The following is a 25,755-nucleotide window of genomic DNA, read 5'->3' on the forward strand; positions in this document are numbered from 1 at the left end:
ATCTAAGTGTTGTGCTGCATACTTCAGACGTTGACTTTTGTGATGAGATTGCATGTAAGGTTTCCTTCTGATGACTCTTCTATTAAGATCATGTCTGTGCAAGCAATGCTGCACAGTGGACCGGTGCACCACTACTCCTGTGCCAGCTAAACCTTCCTGCAGGTCTTTTGCAATGATATGGGGGTTTTACTTTGCATTCCTGACCAGTCTATGAGCAGTTCTATCAGAGATTTTTCTTGGTCTTACAGATCATTTCTTGACTTCAACAGTTCCCCTTAACTTCCATTTCTTTATGACATTTCGGACAGTGGAAATTGCAAGCTGAAAGCGTTTAGATATCTTTTTATAAGCCTTCCCCTGCTTTGTAAGAGTCAATATTTTCTGATCCTCAGTCAACTGCTTAGAGAAGCTCATGGTTGTTGAGTGTAAGCACAACACCCTGAGAGGTTCGAAGAGTCAGAGAATTTATGAAGCTCTGGAATTGTCATCACCTGACTTAGATTAAGGACTAATGAGTCAATTAAGTTCTAAGACCTTACAAAAAAAAAACCCTAGTGGATCAAACTTTTGCACATGCCACATTTACTGTTTTCTTTTTTTCAATCTGTTAAATTCAGCAAATAAATAACAGCAAGTAACTGTGCTTTCAATTTTCAGAAATATGCAAAGTTTGTTCACTGCAGAGGTTGTGTTTACTTCTTTTCTCTTAGAAAATCAACAAAACATGTAATTTGGCCAGGGGTGCCCAAACTTTTTCACAAACTGTATTATATTCTTAAAAGAAACGTACCTTTCGAGTACCGAACCCGAGAAGCTGAAAAAGTATGGATATAGACATACATTCTATAGCTCATTTCGAAATGGTAATAAAAGAGGTGTATCTATTTTAATACCCAAGTCTCTGAACATTGAACCCTTAAAAGAAATTAAGGATAAAGAGGGTTGATATATATTAATTCAGGGGAGACTGGAGAATAATGATGTAACCTTATTTAATGTTTATGCACCCCCTGGAAGTAATAGGAATTTCATAAAGATACTCTGACCTTCTGGCTTCTGAAACTCAGGGAACACAGACGGGGATTTCAACATATGGTACCTGATCATAAATGAGATTCAACTAACCTTAAGAGAAATCAGACTTCACACACAGGACTGCTTAATAAAACATTTCAGGATTTAGAAATAATAGATATCTGGAGGGAGTCTCATGCTTCAGAGAAAGGCTACACTTTCTACTCTGTCCCACACTCAGCATACTCTAGAATAGATTACTTTTTCATGTTTAATAGGGATACACATAAAGTGAAAGAATTTACAAATGGAAACACTGATGTGTCAGATCACTCAGCTGTGTATCTTATTTTACATCTAAAAAGTAGACCTAGAAATACAGTTGGGAGACTGAATACAGGTATACTCAATAATAAAACAGTTATTGACCGAATTAAAAATAAATTAAGTCATATTTAGAGAATAATGATAATTAAGAAGTGAACCCTGCCATACTAATGTGATGCCACAAAGGCAATACTCAGAGGGAAAATGTTTGCTATCATCAAATTTAGAAGCAAAATTAAAAGATCTAGGAGACAAAAATAAGGAGAATAACAATCCAATAGACGTGGAACAGATTAAAAACACTAGGAAAGAAACAGGTGAGTTATATGAGAAAGAACTGGAGAAAAAGTACACATTTATATGGCAAACATACTATGACGAAGGCCCAAAGGCTACAAAAATGTTGGCAAGAAGGTTGCGTAAATAGCAAGTCTCAAACACAATCTATAAAATAAAACATTCCCAGACTGGAAAGAATATAATCAAATAATCTAGAAGATTAAAGAGAAAATGCAGCTCATTCTGACCAATTTCAATTTTAAACGTGGACTTAAGTTATATGCCTCAATTATATCAAAACGATTGGGGACATTTGTGTCAGACTTAACAGCCAGATCAAACTGGATCAGTGGATGACAAACCCAGGATAATATTAGACAAACACTTCACATGCTTCACCACATTAAAAAAGAACAAATTGGAACAATTCTAGTGAGTTTAGATGCAGAAAAAGCTTTTGACTGTGTGAATGGGAAATACTTATTTCAGGTATTAGAGAGGTTTGGTTTCACAGAAGAGTCAGCTAAGTGTTTTAAAACTCTCTACACACTCCCCATAGCCACAGAATGGGTAAATGGTAGCCTCACAGGCAGCACTGCTTTAGAAAGGGGGCAAGCGTCAGGGATGCCCAATATCTCCCTTTTTTTTTGCTCTTTACATTGAAACTCTTTCCCAAGCAACTAGGCAGGGTCAGGACATAAAGGGGATCTTTTTGAAAGGAACATAAGGTAGCCCTTAATGCTGATGACATTCTGGTATGTCTAAGGGATCCAGATATAGTATCTCCCTTCCAAATTCTCTCCTTAAGAGATATGGCCAGTATTTAGCATATAAACTCAATGTACAAAAAACACAGATTCTGTCTTACAGTTATACTCCAACAATAGAACTTAAGCAAAGGTTTAAATTTAATTGGAATTTTAAATGCAATAAAGTATTTAGGCATATGGATAATGAAAGACACTGCAAAATGATACTAAATAAATTATAATCCAGCCATTACCAAAATCAAAGATGATTTGAGACTTTCTTTGATCTCTCTAGATTTTTCATGCAAGAATTGAAACCATAAAAATGAATCTAGATCCAAGATTATTATATTTATTTCAATCTTTACCTGTTGATATCCCTGATATCCCCCCCCCCCAACAATTTATAGAATGGGATACACACATTTTTCGTTTCATTTGGAATGGAAAGAGACCAAGAATAAGATACTGTATGCTACCTTACAGCAAAATAAAGACAGGGGAGGGACGGCCCTCCTATTATGCAGCACAACTCAAGCCTCTGGTCTGTTAGTGTGATGATAAAATGACAGTCAAGTGGAAAGACAGAGACAAAATAAAAAAATAATTCATTCCAAGTTATAACTGGCAATCGAACCACATTTCAATATGATCAATTAGATTCCCTAACTGCATTTACATTAAAAATTTGGTTTGAGATTGTTAATAAATTAAAATTAGAAAAACAGATTAGGGTACTGAGGTGGTTTGCTTATGATTCAGCATTTTTGCCAAGTATACTTGATTGAAGACTTAGACAGTGGGCTCATAGAGGGATTACTTCATTCTGTACAACAATGGAAAAGGGAAATCTATTAGGTTTTCAGACCCTTAAACATAAATAGTGTTTGGCAAACCAGGACTTTTCCCCCGCTACTTACAGATGCGTCAGTATCAACACTGTATCAGGGTATATTGAGTTTTAGAAAAAAAACGACAGATTATATTAAGACAAAATGGGAAGAAGAACTAAATATTGCCATCACAAGCGAGGAATGGGAGAATATGCGTGAAAAACAACGCACTTCCACAAACTCAAAAAGATGGCAGGATTTTTGCTTGAAGAATTTCGCTCAATCCTTCATAACCCCAAAAATAAAATCGGCTCAGCCTGGACTGCCACAACCATGTTGGAGAGACTGTGATAATAGAGATGCAGGACATTTCCATACACTGTATTTTGGCAATGTCCAAGAATTCAATTTTATTGGGAAGAAGAGTGGTCTCTGATTCAAGATAATATGATTATCTAGGGCGGAGCGGTGGCACTGCGGCTAAGGATCTGCGCCTGTGGCTGAAAGGTTGCTGGTTCAAATTCCGTGACTGGCAGACGAATCCTACTCTGTTGGGCCCCTGAGCAAGGCCCTTAACCCCAACTGCTCCAGGGGCACCATATAAATGGCTGACCCTGCGCTCTGACACCAAGCTTCTCTCTCCCTGCCTGTGTGTCTCATGGAGAGCAAGCTGGGGTACTCAAAAAGACAAATTCCTAATGCAAGAAATATGGCTAATAAAGTGATCTTATCATATGTTTACAAAATTCCAAAGTCTTGTTCAGTTTTGTATCTGGGTAATCTGACTGACGAGGTTGTGGAGAGAGATTATTACTTTCTAAAAGTATTCTTGGCAGCAAGCAAGAAAGCTATAACACAGTTACAACAGAAAACTGGATTGTTATTGTTTCAGAGATTTATGAAATGGAAAAATTAACCTGTCGGTTAAGACTCCAAAGGACATTTTGAGAGATACTGGGAGAGGTGGTTCATTACTAAAATCTAATGATAATGATTTTATGCAATATACCCTCTGTAAAAATGCAAAAGAATGACAGACTTTATACTCATTTATATTTGTAATACTTGAGGTGTTGAGATGACTGGCAACTCTTTTTTTTCTGGTTACCTTTGTATATTATTAAAAAAACAGTAAAAAAAAAGTAAAAAAAATAATAATACAGATACAGATCTGATTTACGTCAATCCTTTATTCCTTAATTCTTCACAAGCATATTTCATTTTGAGGCTCACAGATGCAGAACTATTGACAGCTTGCAAAGAGCAGCAGAATAGTAACAATAACAACACTGTTAACTATCATTTCTCCAATAAATCTAATTATTGTAACAGCAATTCTCCTTCACATCACACAGAGGAATATATAGTGGATATCAAAAGTGTACACACCCTTATTGAAATTTCAGTTTTTGTTGATGTAAAGGCTGAAATTAAGAGAAATCATGTCAGACCTTTTTTCACTTTATTAAGATCTTGTAACCAACAATATTCATAATATAACAACAAGTGAAAAACAGATTTTTTTAGTAAAAATAATTAAAAATAAAAAAAAACCTTTCAATGCATTGGTTGCACATGTGTTCTCACCCTTTAACCAATAATTTGTGGAAGCACCTTTTGCATTGATTATTACAGTGAGTCTGTTTGGATAGGTCTCTATCAACGTAGCACACTTAGGTGAAAATGATTTGTCTTGATCTCAGCTTTTACATCAACAAAAGCTGACATTTCAATTAGGGTGTGTACACTTATGATATCCACTGTAGATAACATTATTTCCAAAATCAGATAATACTTCTGGTTATTAACAGCATAACACTAGCATATATTTGTAACACCTAACAGATAACTACAGCAAAGCATTCAGCATTCTGCACAAAATACATTTGGGATTTCCATCATAATTTTTCTAGGAAACAGATAGGAAGCAATGTTAGTGAGAAAGCTACCCTTTTCCAGCTTAATTAAGATTAAATAAGTCACAAGAGTCGGCAGCACTCAGTTTTGCTGTGTTAAACAAGTTCCTTAATAAGATGCCTTATTGATAACCTTTAAGTGGCCTCTGTGACACTGACATTACAGCATCTGTCCCAGTGCCCATTTAATGAGAACTGATAAGGTTCAATACAATCTTACAGTTGAGGAAATCCCACCTGATGACCTTAATCCACAGGGGACCTGCCATCTGCTTTTTAAATAGTTTTTTCGATCAACAAATGGGGTGGTACAATGTCTTTGCTTAAGGAGAACCACAGTTATCTACTGTAATCAGCTTACAGATCATTAAAATTTCAGAGTTTTACTTGGGCATACATCTCATTAACTCTAGCACTTCCCTCCAGTTCAGCAAATGAACCTTTGTTAGGCCTGGAAAACCCAGTGATTGAGCCATTCAATCCCTGTCCTTCTGAAAAACAGACTGATGAAAGAAGACCAGGAGCACTTCACCAATGAGCCGCCAGACCAGAAAAGTCATAGAAAAGTCCAGAAAACCAGAAAAGTCTCATGTCATAGAGATTAGGCGACTTCATCCTTAAAATTCATATAGATTCCAAGCCTGAGAGTGGCTGACGGAATTGTGGTCAGTTCAGGGTCAAATGCTACAGTCCAGTATTTACAATGGCTATGTTGGCATGAATCAAAATGCAAAATGTTTCTATGTTGTCTGTTTCACATAGTCTGGTAGCTAAATAATAGCAGAGCAGGATGAGAAATGCCCTGGAATAGAACAAACCGTTATAAGCTGCAAAATACAAGCTGCATATTGTGATAAATCCTCTGTTTACACATTCTGTCTCCAGATTGGTAAAATAACCTCATATGCCTTCCAGCTCCCCAGCAACTCTAAAATGAAATAAATTATAATTACCAGAGCTGTACAATTCATACACCTGAAACTGTCTTGCAGAAATACTGCTTCTGGAACGGAAGTTAATAAAAACATAAAAATACATTAAAGCACAGTATGTGAAATGTTTTAATATTCATGAAAAGGACACCATAAATATATGCGTGAGGTAAAGGATGTGCTAGCAAGCCTGTAAATGTTTCATATGAGGAAAAAAGGACAGAAGGTGTATCAACACCTTGAAATTCCCTTCTATACCTTGTCAGATTTCTCTGTGGAGTTTAGTATTTGCATTAATTTTACTTCAAATCACTTTATCACTCAATTTATGACATATATAAACTTAACTCAGCAAAGAAGAAAAATAAGCTGTTTCTCTAACAAGAAATACAGCAAAATGAACTCGGCAACATTTTAACTCTCAGGATAACATTCTGCTTCAAGTGTAATATACAGGCTTTTATTAACTGTAATATGTAGTAAATTAAATGGCAATAAAGTACAAAAACACTGCCATCACAAATTGCTTCAATAAGAATGAGGGATTTCTTGAGACTGCTGTAGTAGTACTAAGTGTTATCACACCAATACATGAAAGCTAGAAAACAATTAGCTTTCTGAAGTGCAGACAACCAAGGAACTAAGGGCCAATTATCCACATGACCTCTTTGGTAGAAACTCCCCAGGGTTTTTGCCTCATGACACCCTTTGTTTATGCTTGCAAAAATACTACAAGAAACACTGCTAATCTAAATTAAATATTAACAGCTGAAATAGTGGTGAGCAAATTAACTTCAATTTACATTCACTTCTAACATAGAAGCCTATAAAATGTAAATGAATTTTCCCCTAGAAAAACAGCAAAATTAAGTTAGGCCAGAAATAGGCATCAAGAAATGAACACCACAGCAAACAGAAATACTTGCCTTTTGTTTCCCATCTGTGCCAAACATGGGATATGCTACACTATTGATTTCCAGTTTCGCTTACTAGGGCTGGCAGTCAAGGAGGAACCAAGGAATGGATCCCAGCTTATCATGCAGTGATCAACAAAAACGTAAAAAAGCCCACATAGTGCACCTTTGCTATTCTCTGGATGAATGGCCCAGATGAGATTCAGCATCTTCTACATAATGTGTCATTCTGCAGAGAAGTGTTTCTATATTATTTATTTGAGCCTCTTTTTGAACTACTCTGGATCAGATTACTTGGCAATCAGCTATTCCTTTTACTAGTTTGCAAAACAGACTACATAACTAAGAAATGGTTAAAGTGGACTGGACATTTTAGTATATACACATTACACATAACTAAAAGTAAATGCAGTTTATTTACAGTACCAGGTAATAACTTGGTAGCTATTAAAAAGAATTTCAAGGCTATGAATAACACATGACCGTTCTGGTTCAGAAACAAGGTTTACAACATGTTAATGCATTATGAGCATGTGATAGCCTTTCCTTGTCAGTCTGCTGAGGTTCTGCTGTCAGTATAACAAGCTGTAAATGAAATATGTATGACAGGTGCATGTTCTTACTGGAATTGAAAGACTGAATTTAATAATGGCTATAGCTGTTACTGAGAGCATCTGCAACAAAAAGGTGAATAAATATCATAGATATTTAACCCTATAAATGTCATGCATGTTTATAGGCAGAACATAATGCAGCTGCTTTTGTTTTATACCGGTATGGTATGAATTATCCATTAAATGTCAGGATACTAACGGGGAGAGTGCCATTGTTGTTAAAATACGACTCATAGTATTTATACAATTGTATAGTCTCCTCTGCTATGCAGCATGAAGACAATACTGTTTCAATAACTGAGTTTCAAGAAAATTTCAATATAGAATACAGAGTGTGTATATGAAGTTACCTCTTTGCTAACAAATCAGCTACAGAATGGAAGAGCCCTGAAGGACTTTCAAAGGCAGGTGTGAGAGAAGCTGTTGAAAGCTGCCATACCCACTCAAAGATTAAACCTTCTCTCGTTAACGCTCGTCTTATGCCAGTATGTTTCTGCAGAATCTGTCTCTTCTACTATTTAATTAGTTTTCTTATTGTCATCAGTTCAGAAATCTAAGCATATCTTTCACAATGTTCGTGTATATTTCTTGACTTTTCTTTCTTAAAGCTTGTAATGTCTTTTGGCCCTCAATCTTTGCATTCCATTTTCTTATGTTCTTATGAGAATTAAAAACAAGCAGAGAGATTAACTAGCAGATAGATTTATTTAAGGTTTAAAGAAAAGCAATATAGAGACAAAAATCTGAACAGCCAAGATGTCCAACTGAAAGTGTTAATTTAAGAAACTAGTATCACTTGTTCTTTTCTATCTTAGGCAAAAAGCACTTTGTTGATATTGGTTTCAACAGAACAGCCACTGAAACCACTTAACAAAAAAACAAAGGAACGAAGATCCCGATCTTGGTTTATTATGTACATTATATTTAAGAAATGGTGTAACAGAGAAACAGATATGGTCCAAACCAGCATAATACTAAAAAGGGAGGTGAGAGACTATCTGCAGTGTACAAAGCTATATTACAGCTCCGGGATAGGGCACAGCTCACAGAAAAAATTGTACCTCAATGTAACTAGGTGTATAGGACCATTTCAATAGTAAAAATGTTTCTTGCGGACATTTGAATGCACAAATCAATCAATAAAATTAGCTATTTAAGAAAAACATGATTTGATATTGTTACAGCTATAGGTGACTAGGAAGTGTCTCTAAGAGTTTAGATCAAGTGTGTGACACCTGGCAGAGTAAACACTTCTAGCTGCAAAGCAGAGGGGATGTTTTCTGAGATGTGGAAGGTCCCCTGATAAAAAAAAAATGTAAAGTTTACCTTGGTATACCTAGATAATTGAATTGTGTGTTAATATAAGACCAGAGGACTTCTAGAGAGAGCTTGCTATTCTGTGTTTTAAGGGAACTTGGGTTTCCTGGTTAAAAGATACCTTGGTTGGAGACGTCTTTCCTGCTTAGGGGTGCATTTAAAGAATTGGGAGATAGGCTCCCCTTTATTTGGTGGCATCCGGATTTGCAATTGTATTGCATTTATTTAAAATGCAGCTCATCTCTTATTGTGGCCTCTGTGAGCATTATTCAAGAGTTCAAAGTGAGTAGCAGTCTTGAAGTTTTCTGGGTTATTTGAACATCAGGCCTCTGGAACGCATAGTTTGTACATTCTGTAAATTTAGTAACTTGTGTGTTGGACGTTTTGTTGTCCGTAGCACAGTGTTTATCTTGTCTTTGTTAATAAATATTTGCTTAACCAAGTGTGCCTGGATTTACCTTTTCACCAAAGCTGTGACAGAAAATAAATAATTCACGTGCCTCTAATTATACCAACCGCTCGGGTGTATTCTGGAGAAATCACTTACCAGCTGGGGGTTATGAATCTTTATTTTACTTATTGACTAAACTGCTTGGTCAATTCCTGTTTTTCACCATTTTCATAACCTCCATTTCTAACAATGTAATTGTCCTAATCACTGTAAACTAGACTTTCTGAGATTCCTGTAATCCCTGTAAGAGAGATGTAAATCACCTTCTAGTAATCAATTTATTAGTTTTTCAGATATGAGCTTAGAAAGTTGTAAAAACAAGTATGGTAAATTCAAGGATTTGGCAATAATGGACATCATTGGGCTTATTTCCCATATGGTATCATAGATGGTGAAGAGAAGAAAGACCATGTGTGAACACATGAATGGTTTCTCTACACAAGATTAACCTCACAAATCATATATAGCATACAAAATCTGAAATAAGCACCTTAATATATTCAGAAAAATTGCACAAGCTATTGAGAGCTTCTAAACAGGCCAAGAAGCACGAATTCAAACAGCATAATAAATTCTTCAATTTAAGGACAAATCCCCATGAATTTGTTCCAGCAATTTGGTCATAGAGCTCTGGAAAGAGAAAGAACAAGGATGCTCAATTTCTGTCTTGTATGTTATAAAGCTTTCCGGCATTATGGCACTTTTGATTCAGCACCTTGACTGTAATGGGTATACAGTTTGCACGCAGTAAATAATTAAACTGAATTTGTACCTAATACAGTAAAAAGATAAATGCAAAATTTTGTAAAAGTGACATTATCAATCTCTCCTCTCCACTCAGTTCTGAACAACTCAGTAATGTATAATTTCTCCAAAGCCTTCACTTGGCCTTCCTCTGGCTTATAGAGCAGACTACCTTCAGAGTATTTTCACAAAATGACTTGAAAGTACCATGTATTTTAGAAAAATGTCAAACTAAGTCTGAGCATCTCGATATTTAGACATTGATATATGTAAATATGGCCGGGTCAAACAGCGTGGCAGCCCCAGTTTTCATGAGCCACTAAGGGCCTTCATACAATGATTACAATGATTAGCAAGTTTATAGTTTAGAAGAAACTTTGACAGTTGGAAAGGTAGGGCCAGCTGGCTGCTCTATCACAGTACTATCTTTGGAAGAACTGGTAACATTCTTAGCTAACAGATTACCACGAAAAACCTCCACAGGAAGTGCGAGTGTGAGCACAGCATTCTCTGATGCCTGGAAAGGTGGCAGAGTTGGGGATGCTGCATGTAACCTCGGAAATCTATCCAAACCTCAAATCATCGGGTTAAAGAACTGCCCTGCTGTTGAAATAGTCCCTAAAAAAAGGGACTGTTCAGAGTCATTCAAACCACTTGGGGTCTGAGTGACTGAACACAATCCCCATATTTACAGGACCGCTTTGAATGAGAAGGAACAAGCTCCACTCCACTCTACTAATGTCAGACAAACCACAAACTAAGCAAGTGCATGCATTACACACAGTGTTGATGGATTCCTTAAACACAGAATCCACAAACACATGGAAAGAAAATTATCCTTTTTCATAAGGATCACTGAGGTTGAGGGTGATTCTTTCACCACTAAATATGTAGAGCAAATCACAGAATTATTTCTCAATAAGGAAGCAACACCAAGGATTCTCCATACACCTTAAAGTGCAAGAACTATGGCAGTGAAGTGGCATTTGTCATTTTTGCAGGCTAGTAAAGAAATTGTATTTCAGATCAAAAGATCAATATGTTGCAAAAGTATAGTATTTCAACTTCCGTTTCCAAGAACTTGTATACATGTTTAGCCATCCAAAACAATGTAATCTGTTGTGTTCAAGCCCCAAATTCAGGTGAGCGTAAATATTAGGATAGTGTTTCTAATTGCTCAGGTGTTCCATGTTGCATTGTCTGCCTCTTGATTAAGAAGGCATAAACCAAGATGATTATGATACATACAGATTATGACTGAAAAGCAAAGAATTGTGAAGATGAAAGCAAGGAACATTTCACTGCAGAGAATTTAGGCATCACAAATTCAACAGTATGGAATGCCTTGAAAAAGAAAAACTACTAGAGAAATAAGCATAGACCAGGTGGTCCAAGGAAGACAACAGTAGCTGATGACAGAAAAATCTGAGGAAAATCCCTAAAACAACAGCAGAGACAAAGATAAACCTGGATCAAAGTGAAGGAAAGGCAAAAGGGTGGAGAAAGAGAGGAACTGCAAATGATCAGAAGCACACCACCTCATCTGTGAAGCATGGTGGAGGCAGTGTCATGGCTTGGGCAGGCATGGCTGCCTCAGGAACTAGTGTCAGCATAATAATGAATAATGGCAGCAGCAGAATGAATTCTGAATTGTACAGAGAAAATCTTGTCTGCCCAAAAAATATGCCTCCAAACTCTGTGGGTGGCAAAAAGACAAAGACCCAAAACATAATACATGTTTAACTAAGGTGTTCATTGGGAAGAAGACGGGGAAACGTTTGAACTGGCTAATTCAATCTCTTAATTTGAATCCTTGTGAGGGAGCAATTTACTGGTTGAAGAGAAAACCTCATAAGCAACAACTGAAAGAGGCTGCAGTTAGGGCTTTGCAAATCATTTCAAAAGAACGTCTTAAGAGTCTTACAGAATTGAAGGAGTCACTGCATTTAAATTGAGATCCAATAACAGTTGTATAATAAGACCTTACTCAGAAAACCTGATTTTCAGGGTGGGTTACTGAAGATGAGTTCAACAAATAAGAATGTTTAAAAAATAGCTTAATTAGATCCTCAATAATGACAGGTTTATACTAGATGAAACCTAGTAAACACTAGTAAAACCTGTAGTAAAAATAAATGAAGAACATTATTATTTTATTTTCTGTACACAAGTAGTATGACTTAACTGTTCAGGCCAAATCACCAAGCAGGATGCTCTAACAGAATTAACTGTTTCAAAGACTGTACTGTTTCTTTTTACAATCCGCTAAAAAGGGAATATAATATGGAATCGCTTATCTAAAGAAATGAATAACAATATTAATTTAAGGATTTAAATATATGTATTTAGATAGTTGGTAGTATAACTGTAGTCCCCTTTCTTTGTAAACATGTTTTATTTTTAATTTGACTCATTCACACATGATTACCTTCGAAACAGTTATAAGCTGTTCATCTCAGCTGTGTTTCCGAGGGGTTCTGTCTAGGCGATACGAGTTTAATACCTGCTTAGGGTACAAGTTTTTATTTATATATATATTAGAACATATTCAATGTTAAGTTATATTAATAATTAAATAAAAACGTGAATTAGCAAACGTGAATACTGTTAACTGTTCAACTGGTTTAATTCAAAACACTTTATTCAGTTGGGCAATTTAACAGATGCCTCAAGCCTTACAACGAAATCGTATATATTGTAATTAGAATCGAGAATAACAAAGCGGTATTAAAAATACCACTGAAACTATAATAATGTGTCTTGTCATTATTAACAGTATTAATTTAATAATAATCACAATAATAATTTCAAACTTCTTGTATCTTTTTCAGAGTCATTTTTTTCCATTTTTTCTTCAGTTTTCATAAGTTTCGCTTATTAAAATGCCTATTTATGAGACACGATGTTTCAGATGTCCATAACTTTGTGAACAAATGACACAGAGCCTGCAACCTACAGGTTTAAAGATGGTGATTTTTGAAAAATTCACAGCTTTTTATTTAAACAATATCTAGTACCTTGTTGCATTTTTAGAAACCTTAGTTGGAATAAAGCGGGTCCCAGGAGCAAGTGACTTCATAACGTGAAGAAGGCATTATGCTATATTTATTATGCATTAGTTGAAGCCTTCTGAAGTCTCTCAAAAACATAAAAGTGTAACATAATATTATGTGGCATGATGGACAACTGATTCTTTTAATTTTAAAGAAAATCAAAAATGAAAAAATAACATGTCTGCCTAAAACAGACATTGCATGATTTAAAAACCCATAAAAAACGGGGGGTTTTCCACGAAAAATGGGGGATTTTCGTTGTGATCGGCTTAGAATCTTTGTGTAAGCTGTAAGTTTTTTAAAACATTTTAATTAAACATTTTAATTTTGTAAACGCAACACGTATTTCGTACTGATACAGCACAGTCACATTCTCCTGTCTTCCTGTGGTGTGAAGCAACTTAGCAGGTAGCAGAGAAAATCAGCTCAGTCAGAGAAGAGGCGGCGCCGCAAGAAGAACGTTCTGCAGCTTGCAGTGTTTATAGCACTGAGCATGTCTGCCTTTAAAACTTATACTTATACAGATTATACATTTAATTAAAAAATTTCCATGAAGAAATCCTTAAACACAAAACCATCACGTATAATAATTCATCCAGTTGGTTCCCTGTTGAATGACACTGACAGACCAGGTTCAGTTCCAGGTGGTGTTCTATATAGTACAGTTTAAACTTTTTAAAAAAAAAGTTAAATTGTTGGCTGATTACTGGCTGCTGATATTTGGATTAAGACAAAATTCAGATTTTCTCAATTCGGATGTAAACCTAAAAGAGACACATAATGTTCACAATAAGCTGTAACAGTGGACTATTTTTATGTATTCAGCTGTTCGAGAAACAAAATGAAAGTAATGCTCTGATCGCGCTTTGAACCGCCTGGGTGCAGCTAGTTACATTACAATGCTCATTACCACTACAAAGACAATATAATTTAAAAAAAAAAAAGAAACGAATGTCAAAATGTTTCCAAACCATCTACTTGTGATACTTTTGCTGCTTAGTTACACGACTCCATATTCATATAACTATCAAGTAATGTTAAATCTCTACAACATTTATATTTTTACAATAACAGCAAGTGGTGTTCTTACTACGTATTCTTCATATTCCAAAAAAAGATAAAACGTTATAACTTTTTATGAAGTACAGAATATAAGCTTAATAATGTTAGAACAATCATGTTAAAACCAGAACCCACTAAGTTACCAAGTTAAAGACTTTGATGCATAAAATATTTATGCATGATTAAATTATTTATGATGGTGGAAGGTTGTGTACTTTTGTCCAACTGAGCAATCTTGCTTTTATAAAAAATACCGACTTTTTAATGGTTAATCATTGACTTGATGTAATATACAGTTAAAATGTATTAAATGTCTAAAGAGTATACAACTTAAATTCTTAATTGAAAACAGGTTGTCCCTCAGCAGTGACCGGGATTCAAAACCGGGCGTTCTCTGGCGACAGCTCAAATGCTGTACATGAGACATTAAGCTTTATTAGCTCGACCTGGTGGTTTTACAAGGTGCTTCTGGATACTATTATCCTATTTCAATAAAAATGTGGTAGTATGCGGTATATTGTGCCACGTCCACTGCGTTTTAACACAGCGTACTTCGCGCATTTTGAATGGCTAGATCTTTAGAGGAACATTTTCTGTTTTACACTGGATTTTTTCTTGAACTGTAAGACAGCATCTTTTTCTTAGATTACTGCATGTTATTCATCTGGATGTTTGAAAAATCCTTAATATACTCTGTCTCAGTGCTGGACAGATGATGAAAATTTGTTTTGAACTGATGAAGAGAACTAAGCAAAGTAGTCAAAGCTGTAAAATCCCTCTACCTGAAAAATGACCCAGAGAATTGCATCCTTTTATGTTTCTCTTTGCATTTCACTTTAATAAATGTCAGTGACAATCTTCTTTACTGAGACAAAACAACTTGGAAGACTGCCATTAAATCTGTTAACCTCTTGAAATCTGAGGAAACAGGCCTGAAATGCTCCAAGTATGCAGTATGAAGAAACTCTTTTCTAAGACTTCTCTTGCGTAGAATAAACTCGAAAGCCTACATGAGGCACTGAATCCATATTTCTGACAACCTTAACCCAAAGTACAAAAAAAACAAAACCTACTCAGAGAGGCAAAAATTCCTGTTATGCAAAACATTTGACTAGCCGTTAGAAAATCTAGTTATATGCAAAATTTCTCTTTCCTTGGGTTAACCTTAATATTTAAGTTTTTTAAAGGCATTTTATCAACTGGAATTAATCCTGAAAAATGCAGCAATCTGTAAGAGGCAGATGGAGAGGGGCATTAAATAGCCACAGTTTCACAAGTCCATTGTGCATGCCACTTAAATTTAGCAAAAGGTATAGGACTCGGGAGGAATCATTCCTCTCACCCTTTTTGTTTTCTTTAATGAGAAAAAAGGGTTTCTGCAAAGCAGCTTCAAAACCAGCACAAAATCCAGGATGTGTAACAACACTACCGCGTGGAGGTAAGTTAACCAGGCACATCTACTTACAACAAGTATAACTGGCCTTGCCAGCTGAAAAAAAAAGTTTGTTGCTAAATATTTTTTTACTCAAACCGTGACACCTCTGAGGTCAGCACAATCTGCTTCCACACCATTTTGCACCTAAGCATGACTGCACATTCTAATTTCGCAGGGGGAAATAGTTTGGCTCTGTACTTTTCTTTCTTGTAAGAGCACCTTCATAAACTCTCCTTACAAACCAAAAATCTGTTTTCTTAACAATTCATGCGTTTAGAGATAATTAGAGATTCTGATTTTAATGAAACAACACCAACATGCTTGGTAAAATATACTGTATTTATAGCTCACAGCCCTTCCTAAAATATACGCAGGTCTTGATTATTGCTCTTTCAGGTAAGATTTCTTTCTGTTTTTGTCTGGCAAACTTTCGCCACATCCTAACATTAAGATACATTTGTAAAATACAGATGATGTCAGAGAATAAGGATCCTTTAAAGTTTTTTCTTTGCTTACAAACTTAGCATAAACAACAGATATGGTTTTGGGAAAGCAGGCTATTTTTTATTTTTGATCTATAGCAAGTTTGTACAGGAAACAACCCAGCTGAATATACCTGCAAAGCTGCATACTTCGGGTAAATTTTGCTGTTGTATCAAAAGAAAATATTATGAATGTTACCGCACAAATAAAAAAGATTTAGAAGAACTCAGAAGATTCAAGACAGTTAAGATCTTACTCAGAATATGTTGCTTATTTAGTCATAATTCTTTCTTTTTGACCATACCTCTTCACACTATGAATCTAGCCAGCTGATTACTTACTACTTGTAGGTTTCAGAGCGAACATATTCAAAGACGTGAGAGACTCCCAGCTGGAACTGGTCTGCGATGGGGGTGACCCATGGGTTGTTCTCTGCCTTGAACACCTGTTTGGGCCCTGTCAGATCCAGGTTACCTGCAATTATAATGAGACATTGAAGAAAGAATAAAGAACAGTTCTGAAAATATTCCGCTGTAGCTTGTGGCACTGCTAAAGCAGCTCTGGGTACTCATGGGGCTAATTAAATTGTTATAGATTACTAAGTGTTGAAAAATCTGTCAAGAAATATAAAAGAAAATTTAGGCCTGTACTGCACAGCTAATGTCATGCTTTGCAAATTTAGAATATTTATTCATTCAAACATTAACACTTTCTTTAAAGTGGTGGGTAACAGAAGAAACTTTTCAATAGTGGTGAAGTTGATGTTAATGGTACAGTCTCGCCTGTCCACTAAGAGTCATGGAGTTGCAACCACAAAGAAATATAATATTCTGATTCCTTGCAATTAAAAGGTCAAACCATCAAGAAGTGCAGCAGCCACTAGAGACCATGCCTTATTGTCAAACAAGTGGGTGAGAATATAACAGTCAGACTGCATTCAGTGGGAATCGCAGCATGCCACAGTGACAGGTTAGGCTTGAAAGAAAGGCAAGAAGAAAGCCAACTGTGGCAAATGTTTACAAGTTTACAGCATAACAAGTGTGCAATCATTTGTGCTTAACCACATAACTGTAAGCCTGGCCAGGCAACTGTCAATATCAAGACTTGTTAAAGTCAATTTCAACCTTTCATCTTCTAATATTACAGTTTCTTATCTGAGTCAACCTTTCCTACAGAGCTTTAATATATGTTGCTTCAACTGTTCCCAAAGACCTTGACACCACCTCCTAACGTTATAGCTGATAACTTTAAAAGGGTGGATTCTTTGCTCACCAGATGACTTTGGTTTGGTAGAGAAACTTTAATGATATGGAGGGTTTGTTCTTATCAGGTTTCTGACAGAGGAAATCAATACAATTGTTTAAAAAAAAGGTTTTATAACTTGTTTACCCCATATGGAATACTGGTGACCAACCTTGGGATTACTACATTTTAAAATTCATACTTTGTTTACACACGAGTAGTCTACTACAATCTTCAAACTTTGAAAACAAGAGGAAATTTTGGCAAAAAGGAAAACACTACTAGAAGGGATGGAAAAGAATGTGGACTATATCCACTTATCTGTGCTATGAAGTAATACATTTGTTTTTACCAAGGGCCTACAAGCCTTTGCCTCACTCATGGCTTTGTCTTTGAGTCTGTAAACACAGCAAGTGTCTGGAGTCTGTTTAATCTGCCAGGTGGTGCAGTGGTTATCATTGCTGCCTCCCAGCACTGGGGTGTTGGGTTCAATTCTGGACCTGCGGTGCTATCTGCATGGAGTTTGTATGTTCTCCCCATGTTTGTGTGGATTTTTTCGCTTGGTTACCTCCAACAATCCTAAGATTTACTGGTAGGTTAATTGGATTCAGGGAAAGCTGGCCCTGGTGTGACTGTGTGTCCTGTTATGGACTTGTATCCCGTCAAGGGTGTACCCTATCCTGTGCCTGTTGCTTGCAGCTCCTCCAGAACTATAAACTAGATGTAGCAGTTAGAAAATGGATGGATGGATGTCATTTGTTACCTTGGTTAGGTCCATTCCCAAGACTTACACTACTAGGTCTGATCTTAACACAATATGATGAAAGAATAAAAAAGTCCAACAAATATTGGTAATCTGTAAATATTGGATGAAGTATAGTATTTAGTATTATAGTATGTCAAGGAAGGCTATATTTAAACTATACGATGCACAGGTAAGATTTTCATAATATTTTCTTCTTGTACTATACTTATTGTAACTACACTTATAATAATTGTACAATTTTGGTTGCTACATGACAAAAAGGCAATAGTGGCTGAACTAATACTCAATGATTGTTTTACTGCTTAAGTCTGGGTTGAGGTGAGATGACTCTTGTTCTTTTTTTATTATAAAAGTAAATCATGCTTGAGATTTAACTGTTAAAACTGGACACTTCTGATCCATGTTCATTTATATTTGCCATTCTTTTTTCTTTTTAATTACAAAATGTGCTTTAAATAACAGAAATATACTGGAGGAATGAATCAAGTTTTAAAGGATGTTTTAAATAGTACATTTTACTTTGTTAAGACCAGAATCTACAAAGTATCAGACTGGAAAAGTATCTAATTATTTTATATATTTTGTAGTAATGTAATTGTTGTAATGTTTTGAGATTATTATTCCCTCAAAAAATAAATGAGGAAAACCAGAAGCCACAGCTAACTGTATCCAGTGTCTTTATTTGTTCTAATTTAACACTAACACTACCTGTTACTACAGTATACTTGTGTCTCAGCTTGAGACTTGTAGCATAAAATTAAACAGTTACCTATATTAATTAATGTCGTAGTTACAATGCCATTTTGTTTGAAAGAACAGTATAGAGACATTTATCATTTTCAGTTATTAACAATGGTGGTTTCAAAATTGTGATCAAGTAATAATTATTTCAACAGACAGCAGCATAGCTAATAGACACTAAAAGAATAAGAACAAACATTTTTAAGGAGGAACAAGGTATAATTTGAAAAAATAAATTTATATCAGATGACATATAAATCACAATACAGCAGTATCCTGTAGCATGTCCACCAAGACGGTGAGATATGATAGTTTCAGTTTCTCAATCTCCACCGCATGGCACACTTACATATAAACATGCTGCGGCACATCACCCCACTCCACATTCCCACGTCACCAGCCCCAGCACAATATTATTAATATTATAAACAAAACTGAATTTTAATCTGAATTTGCCTTGAGGTGTTCCGTATCCTGTTAGGAACTGATGATGGTGAAGCTTGGACCTCTTGTTCTTAGACATTCTCCTTTTTATTATTTACGTGATGTTCGTTTAATTTAATTACGTAAATGTTCACAATGTATGAAGTCCATGTGAACAGCTATAGAGCGAGGCCCATATCTTGTACGTACATACACACCTGCAACACGACACTTTGTTTACTTCACAAAATGAATAGATATTTTCTTATTTTTCTTGTGTCATTTTGCACAAGAGTTATCCAGACACTCCTAACTCACCAGTCCCTGAAGGCCTTTGTTCTGCTCCCCAAACCAGATGAGGTAAAACGTACCCTAAATCTATTGATCTATTGATGCAGTTATGATAATTCAACACACTGAGCCACACAAGTAATACAACAATCAGCTCAACTAATAAGATTTAGTTCCTGGGACCTTATTACATACAAAACCAACTCATTCTCTTGCCATAGTATATTTTCAACACAGAATAGTTTAAGAACATATGAAAGGTTACAAAAAAGACGAGTCGTTTGACCTACCTCTCCCGTTCGGTTGTTAATAGTTAACGTATCCAAAGATTTCATCCAGCCGTTTCTTGACAGAAAGGTATCAGATTCAATAATATGTCTGGGTAACTTGTTGCCATACTCAACCATTTGTGTAAAGAAGTGCTTTCTGTTCTAAGTTCTACATGCACTTCCACTTGTGACATCTGATTTGTGTTTCACTTTTCATTCTAAAGAAATCCACTAGGTTGACTTGGTCATTGTCTTCGAGGATTTTAAATACTTATATCGGTTCCCCATCAGACTTCTTGGCTCAAGACTAAACATTCAGTTCTTTCTGCCTGTCAGAGTAGGACATTCATTTAGGCCACAGAATGTATCTTTGTTTGCTATCCTCTGGACCGAGTCCAGGACAGCTATAATCTATAATGTGGTGACCAAGTTTGCATCGTGTGTTATTGTATAACAACATCCATTGATTTATTTTCTGAACTTTTCCTTTTAATTTGTTTAACTATGAACTTCAGAAGTATTTATATGGATGGAGTTTAAAAAAAGGGAGAGGAAGAAAAATCTTTAAAAAGCAGTTTATAGCCAGCTGTCTAGCACATGCCTTTTGAAAAGGGACACTTCACCTTATGAAAAATACTATGCAGGGGCTGTCACAGAACTGGGAAAAACCACTGACAAGCTACTCTGGAATCAAGTCGATCAAGAAGTCCCAGCACCTCCAGCAGTACCCTGCTCTCTTCCCGTCAGCTCAATGAGGTGTGTTCTATTAAACAATGTGCTGAGGGTGTTTGACCTCTTGTGTCAGTCAGACAGCTATAGCCCTAACTGCCTTACGCTTCACTGCTCCTTGTTAGAAGTCTCCCACCCATCCCTGTCATTAGAGAGCTGAGCATTGCTGCTGTTGCTAACAAGGATCATGCAGCTGGCAGGAGGATTAAATAACGTGACGAAGGGAACCTAACAAGCTAAAAGAACTGATGCTTCCAACTGCCGCTGATGGCTCTCTGGGACCCAGCTGCTCCAGGCTTGGCTGCCAGGGAAAGGCTAGCGATGCAGCATGTGCTGCACATGCATTAGAGTCACCCAAATGAGCAGAGGATGTGCCATTCTTCAGATTACTTTCCATCCCTTACCTGAGCCGCACGGTTGGTCCTTTCACAGAAGTCAAAGCAACAATTAAAGTGCAGTTACTGTCACAAACTGTAAAAATTATAATATAGCTGCATTATAGCTATTATTTCTATATCATTCAATACAAATATCTATTAGAGACATTGCCTTTTTCTATACTTTTTACTTCACCAAAATTCAAAATAGGCAGCTGCTTATTGTTATGTTTTAAAGGTACATATATATTCAAGAAGACAGCTACATGAAAAACGGACTTTTCTGTGTGATATTACATAATTCACAAGTGCCACAACTTTGTGAAACCCATCTCCAGCAGATGAACACTAAACTCTGTTGCTATATGCTTCAGGGCTTGGAAGTTTTAGTTTCTTGGTTAACTCATAAAAATAAATAAACTTTAAACACAAGAATACAGACAATGACGTTTCGAAATCAATGTCTTGATGGAAATGCTGTCAAAAAGTACTAAAACTCCAATGACTTTTCAAACAAGCTTTCTAGCATATACTGTACAGCTCAGCACAGGTGATTTCTTTTTTCCAGCACTGTGAAGAGACAGCCAAAGATCCCAGAGACATGATTTGATGTAGAAAAGCAGGGACAGCACAAGTCTCCAAGAGCCAAGAAGTAAAGTGAAAAAAAGATCTGAACAGACAGCAGTAGAATCTGCATATGGCTCAGTTTTTGTCACGCTGCAAAAATCAAACATAGGATAAGGAGTAAAAAAAGATAATTTGACCTCTGTTTTTTACATGGTTTTCCCTGTTTACTTAAACACAGGATCCAAAAGTACACTGGAACTATTGGTACAGTGATCCAATAGTAAAATAAATACATAGGTATTGTATGCTTCAAAAACAATCATTCAAGAATGCAAAAGCATCCACTCCTTAACCTTATCTACAGTGTCTGAAGAAAACTGATAAAAAAGCACAAAATATAATCACATTTAAAACACTCAACTGTAGCCTTTTCTATATGCAGTGGATCACCAAGCACCCTTTTTTAGAAACAGTTTGTTGAAATTTTGTTACAGCTATACAGTAGATGACTAGGAAGTGTCTCAAAGGGTTTAAAGTGTGTGGCCTTCCAGCAGTCCAGAAACACACCATATAAGATCGCATTAGGACTGCAGAAAAAAGGAGAGAGAAAAAGACAGTAAAGAGAGAGGAAGGAGGAGGACGAGGGGAGAGAAAAGACAAGAACAGAGAACAGGAAAGGAGAGACAAGAGGAGTCCAGAGGAGTTGGAACTTGAAGCTTGCACCAGGTGAGAGACTTCATGATGATCCAAACAAAACCTGACTGAAGCCCAGTATTTGAACCTTGCTAGAGAGAGCTTGGTCAAAGCTTACATCACCTCTTCACTGCCTGACACCCTAGACCCACTAAAATTTGCATATCGTCAGAACAGGTCAACAGAGGATGCTATTGCCACTGCCCTCCATACTGCCCTCTCACACTTGGATAAGAAAGGAACATATGTGAGAATGATGTATGTTGATTACAGCTCAGCATAGTGCTCATACCATAGTGTCCTCCAAGCTTGTCATCAAGCTCCAGGACCTGGGACTGAACACCTCCCTTTGTAATTGGATCCTGGACTTCTTGACGGAACGTCCGCATGTGGTGAGGGTGGGTACCAACATATCCTCTACCCTGACTCTAAATACTGCTTAGCCCTGTCCTCTACTCCTTATCTACCCATGATTATGTCATCAAACATAACTCAAACTCTGTCATTAAGTTTGCAGATGATACAACAGTCATCAGCCTGATCACAGATGGTGAAGAGTCTGCGTACAGGGAGGAGGTTGAAACCCTGGCAGTATGGTGAACAACCAGGAGAACAACCTATCTCTGAACATCAGTAAGACTAAGGAGATGATTGTGGATTATAGGAAACACCAGGGAGGAGATCACACACCTATTTATATCAATGGGACTTCAGTGGAGAGGGTCAGCAGTTTTAAGTTCCTGGGAGTTAATATCACAAAGAATTAACCTGGACACACCACACCAACATCGTGGTCAAAACAGCACAACAGCGCCTATTCTTTCTCCGCAGGCTAAAGAAGTTTGGCATGCCATCACATATTCAGGCCAGCTTCTACAGGTGCACTATTGAGAGTGTCCTGACCTGCTGCATCACTGCCTGGTATGGGAACTGCTCCGCCTGGGATCCCAAAGTACTGCAGAGGGTGGTGAACTCAGCGCTGTTCTTTGCCGGCTGTGAGCTACCAAACATCCACGATATCTACTCGGCTAGATGTCTTAAGAAGTCCAGGTCCATTCTCAAGGACACCAATCATCCCAGTCATAAACTGTTTTCTCTCCTACTGTCCGGTAAACGGTATCGAAGCATTCAGTCAAAGTCCAACAGATTACGGAACAGCTTCTACCTCCAGGCAATAAGACTGCTAAATAGCCAAGCTGCAGTTCCTTCAGCAAATCACCGTAATGGCTACATGGACATACAGTTTCCATTGTATTCGGCATACTGCACTACTTGGACATAATGTATTGCATACACCCTGGACACACAGCAGCTTTATTTATATTGAGTTTTTTTTCTGAGTTTTTCTTACTCAATTTCTATTACCCTATTATTTATTATTATGTAACCTTTATTTTGTAACTTTAATTTTGTGATTTTTACCCCCCCCCAGGTGAGCTTGTAGAAAAGACATTTCATTGCCAGCAACTACTGCTGCACGCTGTATTGTTGTGCATTGGATACATAAACTTTGATTGATTGATTGCTATTCTATGTTCTAGGGAACATAATTTTTCTGGGTAAAAGATACCTTGGTTAGAGACGTCTTTCCTGCTTGTGGGTGCATTTTTAGAATAGGGAGGTAGGCTCCTATTTATTTTGTGGCATCCGGGTATGCAGAGAGATTTAACTGCAGGTTGTAGTTGTATTGCATTAATTAAGAAGGCAGCTCATCTCTTATTGTGGCATTATTTAAAGAGTACAATACTTAGTAGCAGTCTGAGGTTTTCTGGGTGAATAGGATCTAAGGCCTCTGAAATGCCTTGTCTGTACATACTGTAAATATAGTAACTTGTGTGTTGTGTTTTGTTGTCTGTAGCACAGTGTTTGTCTTGTCTTTGCTAATAAATATTTGTTTAATGTGTTTTGTTGTCTGTAGCACAGTGTTTGTCTTGTCTTTGCTAATAAACATTTGTTTAACCAAGTGTGTCTGTATTACTCTTCTCACCAAAGCTGTAACAGAAAATAAAGAATTCACGTGCCTATAATTCTAAAAACTGCTCGGGTTGGTATTCTGGAGAAATATTCTGAATATGATTAATTATTTACTGAACTGCTTGTTCATTTCATGATTTTCACCATTTTCGTAACCCCCCCCCACCCCCATTTGCAACACTATACATTTTGTTAATCAATATATTTACTGCCAGTCCATTTCATTGTAAAAAGCAGTACTGTAGGCGTTCCTTTTAAGTAATTACTTTAAGAGAAAGGATGTTAATACCTATGTCTGCAACTGTACGCTCACAGGGCTTCTGTGCCACCTTTCTTCACTGAAGTTCACTGGATTCGATTTGAATCTGTCGAAACTAATGAAGAACAAGTGAAGAAAAAAAGACCAAAGCGGGCTCTGCACACTGTTCCACTGCTGTTGCTTAAGAAAGGTGGGACAGGCAATAAATCTGACACGCACTTTAAAGATTTAATGTTTAAAACATGTATAATAACAAGTGAAAGGTGTTCAAACAGAATACAACAGAATACAGGGACCTGTAAGTATGCTGTATTATGTGCCTCACATTTTCAATTGTGTTCTTTGGACAATGGGATCTTTTATGTGATCTTGTGATGCACAAGAGGTGGATCTAACACAATCGAAGAAGAAAAACAATTGACAATTTTGAATCTCCCTGCTACATATCGGCCACAGTATATTGACATACAAAGTCCAAAGTACAAAGTCAAACTCTTACGTGAAAAACGTTTTTTATGAATTTACTTTTAATGATAAAGTGGCTTTTTGATTCATGAGTAACAATTCTTTGCATACTAAACCTTGTTCAATACCTTCATTTTCATTTATTCTTGATTGTTCAGTGGGATTATTCACACAGATATACTTGTCATCTACAATCTGAACTAATTCAACATTCAGTACTAATATAAAGCCATTACAATTTCTCCATCACGAGGGTCAAAACGAAAAAAATGTCAGGCTGACTAGATGGCTTCATTTACACCCATTGAATATGGCCCCTGAGTAGTTATTTTAACAAAACCCCTCTACCACGGTGTTTAAAATAAAGTCCATATCAGCATACACAGTATCTCGTCGGCCTAGAGTCCATACTACTTATCATGGAATTAAGAGGATGCTGGTCCATAGCAGGGACTACTCCCTACTTATACAGCAGGGTGGACTGGAGCAGCTAGGGTACAGTACCTCGCTCATGGGTACAACAGCAGTGAAGACTTGAACCCACAACCTGCCAGTACGTAGCCCAGAGACTTGCCCTCAATATGCTGCCCCCTCCACTTCAATGTTTACTTTAAAAAAAAGTAAACCCAGCACTAACCCATCTCCATCTCAAGCTGTGAGCTCTGAGCAGAAATACATAACAAACATGAAAAAAGAGCTGCTTCTTCCCCTACATCAGAATTTGAATAAGTGTTTTGAAATAATCATTCAGCCTGAACTGCACTGCTGTGCAGAGCCCTGGTTTATAATGTCTCCAATTCAAGGGGGGCGCTCGCTCCAATTCTGCAAGAGATCAC

At 36.7% G+C, this 25,755-nt stretch overlaps 1 protein-coding gene across 3 annotated transcripts in view; it reads right to left on the reverse strand.

The window, feature by feature from the left end:
• The window catches only part of rsu1 (Ras suppressor protein 1), a 77,067-nt gene that overhangs the window by 25,174 nt on the left and 26,138 nt on the right, over positions 1–25,755 (reverse strand). For all 3 annotated transcript variants that reach the window (XM_088918518.1, XM_088918519.1, XM_088918517.1), the window contains one exon: positions 16,465–16,597. In XM_088918518.1, the coding sequence (XP_088774644.1) occupies positions 16,465–16,597 (133 nt within the window). The remainder of the gene's footprint in view (positions 1–16,464; positions 16,598–25,755) is intronic.

The sequence above is a fragment of the Atractosteus spatula genome, chromosome 6, assembly GCF_055471065.1.
Source record: "Atractosteus spatula isolate fAtrSpa1 chromosome 6, fAtrSpa1.hap1, whole genome shotgun sequence".
Lineage (NCBI taxonomy): Eukaryota > Metazoa > Chordata > Actinopteri > Semionotiformes > Lepisosteidae > Atractosteus > Atractosteus spatula.